Here is a 5,029-nt window from a genome sequence, read left to right as displayed (position 1 = left end):
GGAATTGGGTGAAGATTTGGAAGATGCCGAGAGCGTTTTTGGTGAAGAAGAAGCGGGGAGCGTGTGGTGCCTGGCAGTGGAAGGAACCGGAAAATGTTGAGTTTAAAGATGATGATTTATCTGGTAAGAATTTATTTATTACAAAAATGTCAAGTTTATGATATATTTTAATAAAAGTACTATGTAATTTCTGGTGGGGGGTCAGCTACCTGCTTTCATTCATGGAGAGGTTATTGCTTTGCCTGAAATGTTCCACTGTGTTGCATGAAACTTTTATTTTATTTATTTGATTACAGGTGTTTTTATTGTTTAAAAAAAAAAGCATTCTTACTGTGAGCAGAATCAGATTTGGCCTGCAGGCTCACTCGGCTTGGTGTTGCCGAGTTAGCAACACCAACGTCAGTTTACCACAGCACCTAAGTGATAGTCATGTAGTGTGCAAGGCTGGTTGAAACTAAATTGGCAGCAAAAAAAACAATCCCCCTGCATCACAATGGGTCAACTGTCACTCACTCAGAGCCTTATAGAGGTTGACCAGTTAGAGAAGACAGCTGTATTAAATAGAGCAGTTGTTTCTGGGGACCCCTGGGAGGCCTCAGAAACATTATGGGAGGGCTCAAACAGCTGCACAACAAGCAAGTGAGAAAATTTAACAATTAAATCTAAAGAAAAAACATTACATATTAATGTTTTTACATGTGTAAAATATTATTATAGGGGCCCTGTATGATCCTCGTATCGATAGGGGGGCTGTGGCACAGCAGACTTTGGGAATTGCTGCAATAGAGAAATACAAAAATTAAATACCAAAGAAATAGAGAATCACAATGTGACAATATCACAAAATGGTAAATTGTCAGAGGGATCAGATTACGATTAGATTTTTATCACCATATCGCCAAGCCCTAATTAAAATAACATAACATATTTAATTATGCCTTGTATGTGAAAACAGCACCTTCATTTTTTTGTCTAAATAATTGAATTTTATTAGATAAGCAACAAAACATGTACAATACTGCATAACAACAACACTTGATAGACATCTAAAAAGATTTAATGCTTTATAAGATTATTGGATTTCACATTACACGACGTGAGGAATTGAAATGGTGAAACAGCTCACATTGTCCAATGATCAATTGTGGCTACGGCAAAAGTCTGTCAGAGCGAATATCAGTCTCTGTGTGTTTAACAGCTAGTGCAACATGCTAAATGTAAATGAAAGGGAATCAAGGAGAGATGGTCCCGTTCACTCCAGGGCTCTTCTATTGTTTGTGTTTCTATCGATTGTGTTTACTGTTGGCCACAACTTGATCATAGACACAGTAAGAGGAGGACGCACTCTGAGACCAAGACTCCAAAATATCAGACAGACTTGATATCAGTCTCAGCTCGTCTTTGGTCGAATGGTGATTCTGAGTTTGATCGTTATCCTACTCTCACTGTGAGACCTACAGCTCATGATTTTTAGCTGTGGCTGAAGGTTTTCCCCACAATCAGAAATATTTTATTGCAGATGAGCAAAACTGTGTTGTGGACACCCAGCTTAGAAAAAAACTAGAAGACTAGTCAGAATTCTGCCATAGGATTTGTTTGTTAATTGCATCAAAATCATATCAAACAATTCTAGCGGGACATCTTTGCATTTGAGGGCAGATGCATCAAATTCTCGAATTCCTATTAAACTAACTATATTGTTATTTCAGGTCCGGACTCTTCAACAGATCAGTCATCAGGAGCAGACGGCCAGCAGTCAGCCCCTCCCCCAGCTCCTCCTCCAGGCTGTGGAGCAGCAGCTGACATCCGAGTCCCTGTCCCTGTGGTGTGTTCAGGGTCTGATTCAGCTCAGGACTGGCCAACTCTCATGCTGCGGAACACGTACTACCACCCCACTGCTATGGCCCTTATCAGCAGAGCCAAGGTGAACAGACTTATTATCATTGTCATTTCCTATTATTATTTATACATATGAGTACTGTTAGACTACTCATTTTACATTGTTAAGATGATTACACTTACGATTTTACAAAAAATAATGTTTTCAAGTTTTTTTTTTATTTTGGTGAAGTTTATAGTTGTACCTCCCAGTTGGACATGGGCAGCAGATTTGACATAGAAGTAATTTCATTTAACTGTTCAACTCTTACCTGACAACCATAATGTAAACAAGGACCAAAACCTGTCTAAATTGCACAGTGGTTATGATTATACTAACAAATACCTTTATTCTGTTAAATAAAAGTTTAAACTAACAGAAAAATGCCTTTCTTGTATAAAGTTTCCCTACATTTCAGATGGATTTTTGATGACATAGGTAGAGGTATTCTGCTATATAAATCTGCTACTTCCTGTATTTTTGTACTTTTCCCCCAAAAAAATTTAAACATGAAATTTTCCCATGTGTGCACATTTAAATACACACTCTAAAACATAGGTGTTAACTTGAAAACTACCACATTCATAGACAGAATTACCCAAACATGTGTGAATGAAACAAAACATGACGAGGTTACAACTTTCTAATATGACTTAAAGCTTGCAAGAGTGTATTTGTGTAACAGAGCACCTGTAAACATTAGTGTGTAATGCAGTGTATTTTGTATTATTATTTGTTTCTTTTTTATTTGCTTGTTGCAGTCGCGTCCTCGCAGCTCCCCCAGCTCTGGAGACTTTGTGTGCCAAGTGTGCCACAAAGTGTTCCCTCTGCAGCGTATGTTGACCCGCCATCTTAAGTGCCACAGCCTGGTGAAGAGGCATCCCTGTCGCTACTGTGGAAAGGGCTTTAATGACACCTTCGACCTCAAGAGACACATGCGGACTCACACAGGTACAGCACTGGAAATTCCACTACCACATTTTAATCATTTTACTAGCAAACAGGAAAGATCTTGGAATTCCTACTTGGAAACTAACATTTCAGAGCCCCAAGTTTGATCCGAGGTCAAAAGTCTAACATGGCTGAATATTGACACAACTTTAACTGCTGGTTATTTAACCTATAACACGGACTTGGGTTGAATGAGTAGCTGTTAAATATGATGTAAATGCAATGATTCCGATAACTTTGTTTGTAAAGAAAACAGAACAATCATATAAGCTATTGTTTTTCATAAAGCATTGAATTTATACAGTCTTTTATGACACTCAAAGGCCTTTACGGTGTTTTATTCATTCACTCCACACTTGGTGGTAGTAAGTCACAGCTGCCCTAAGGTAGACTAATGTAAACGAGGCTGCCTCTCTGCTTCATTGGCCTCTCTGACCACCACCAATTGCTCACACACTAGATTCATATTAGACAAAGCGACTGAAGTGTCTTGCCTAAGGATACAACAACTGCAAGAAAGTGACATGCATTGCCACATCCTCTTTAGTTAAGAAACAAACTCCCTTTTCTCATTCTGCAGGCATCCGACCGTACAAGTGCGAGCTGTGTGACAAGGCCTTCACTCAGCGCTGCTCCCTGGAGTCTCACATGAGGAAGATCCACGGGGTGCACCAGCAGTACGCCTACCGCCAGCGCCGCTCCAAGATCTTTGTGTGCGAGGACTGTGGCTACACGTCCAGCAGACCCGACGAGTACTTCCTTCACGTCAGACAGTGTCACCCTGGAAGCCCCGCCCTGAGACGCTACTACCGCCGCCACGCACAGGACAACAGCAGCTTCAACCCTCAGGAACGCAAGATCAACCCCTACTTACTCTACTCCAATCCCTACTACATGTAACAATATAATATTCAACCAGGACAGACTTAAAGGTGCACTGTGTAACGTTTCTGATGGGCACTTGTCTTCATAGAGATGTTAAAACTGTTACAGCTCGATCACTTGGCAAGGCCGTAGCAACATGTGATGTGTGTTCCATTACGTACAAATGAAAGGTGAAGCCAATTCCCATATTAAGGTACATACCACGTTTATGTTATGACATTTGTCTGGTGTCCTTTAGTGGTCCCTAGATGCACACCATAGGCAGTTTGGAAATCTCAGCTGACAGTTGGTTAGCCTTTAGCTCAGATGGCACTTTTACATGCTAATTATGATCTAAAATAAAACACCAAAAGCTTTACACACTCATCAATGACTTCTAACAAGGCTTTGATGTCACTCAAATGTGATCAATGTGTTGGTACCATCTGACACCCTCTGGATTATTAATAATTTGTGAGTTTTGAGGGCTAATGCTAACGAGTATAGGAAAAGCTACAGGTGACTGGCTCCAGACTAGCTGAGTAGCTAAGTAGCTGATAGCAAGAGCATCGAACACCATGTCTACTAATTATATGTGTATGATTAGACATATATATTTTGGATTATTATATCTTGGATTACATTATTCAGATAAAGGTGTTTTTATAGCTATATAAATAGCTTGAAAAACATGCATACTCCATTGATCTCACCTGTAAATTGGCCTGGTGGCATAATTTGCTTGTCTCCATGGAGATAGAAAAGGAAAAAATCTCCAAGGAGACAAGCAGATGGCAGACTCTCTACCAGATAAGTGACATAAACTTTAAACTTGAACTTTACTTTGAGTGAATTTGTAGACTCGCGCTTAGACCCAAGAGCAATGTGATGAAGGGTATGAATAATATATTTATATAGGACAAAAGAAGAGGACAAGGTTGAGAAGCTGAGGAGGCTGGTGGTTCTGCTGCTGCGGTGAGATGACTGTAGGTGTTAGTTAAGAGGCAAAAAGCAAAAAGCTGTGGTTGTATGTATGTATTTTTTTGTTTTGTTTTTTAAGACTGTTATGTAAATTGTTTCTTATTTTCTTATCTAAATGTTTGAAAGTGTTTATAAATCAGCGTGTTACATAAATTATTTTAAGTTGTTCCAATAAAAAATAAAGAACTAATAAAAGGTTCCTACAAAATTGTGCAACATTGTCTTGACCCTTCTACAATTTATTGGGCTTATGGGCTGCACTCATCCTTATGCAGCTCAACAGTCCCCTCCACTTTGAAGTCCGCTCTGGTAAATTTTTGGAAATTTCAAATAGCCTATTAAAAGTTCAAAGGC

General features: G+C 39.4%; 1 protein-coding gene across 1 annotated transcript; it reads left to right on the top strand.

Moving 5' to 3' along the window:
• On the top strand, window positions 1–3,744 carry zgc:171929 (uncharacterized protein LOC100124596 homolog). Its single transcript, XM_033977738.2, has 4 exons — window positions 1–123; window positions 1,710–1,924; window positions 2,641–2,830; window positions 3,411–3,744. The coding sequence occupies exons 1-4, from the start codon at window positions 24–26 to the stop codon at window positions 3,728–3,730; spliced, it is 825 nt and encodes a 274-aa protein (XP_033833629.1). The 5' UTR covers window positions 1–23; the 3' UTR covers window positions 3,731–3,744.
• The last annotated feature ends 1,285 nt before the right edge of the window (window positions 3,745–5,029 follow it).

This window comes from Periophthalmus magnuspinnatus, chromosome 14 (assembly GCF_009829125.3).
Source record: "Periophthalmus magnuspinnatus isolate fPerMag1 chromosome 14, fPerMag1.2.pri, whole genome shotgun sequence".
NCBI lineage: Eukaryota > Metazoa > Chordata > Actinopteri > Gobiiformes > Gobiidae > Periophthalmus > Periophthalmus magnuspinnatus.
Note: the sequence above shows the minus strand (reverse complement) of the source record. Positions and strands in the feature narration are given on the sequence as shown.

Coding starts and splice junctions, on each gene's coding strand:
- zgc:171929 (XM_033977738.2), top strand. CDS start 24: ATGCCGAGAGCGTTTTTGGTGAAGAAGAAGCGGGGAGCGTGTGGTGCC. Junction 1,925..2,640: donor CCCTTATCAGCAGAGCCAAG/GTGAACAGACTT, acceptor TGCTTGTTGCAG/TCGCGTCCTCGCAGCTCCCC. Junction 2,831..3,410: donor ACACATGCGGACTCACACAG/GTACAGCACTGG, acceptor CTCATTCTGCAG/GCATCCGACCGTACAAGTGC.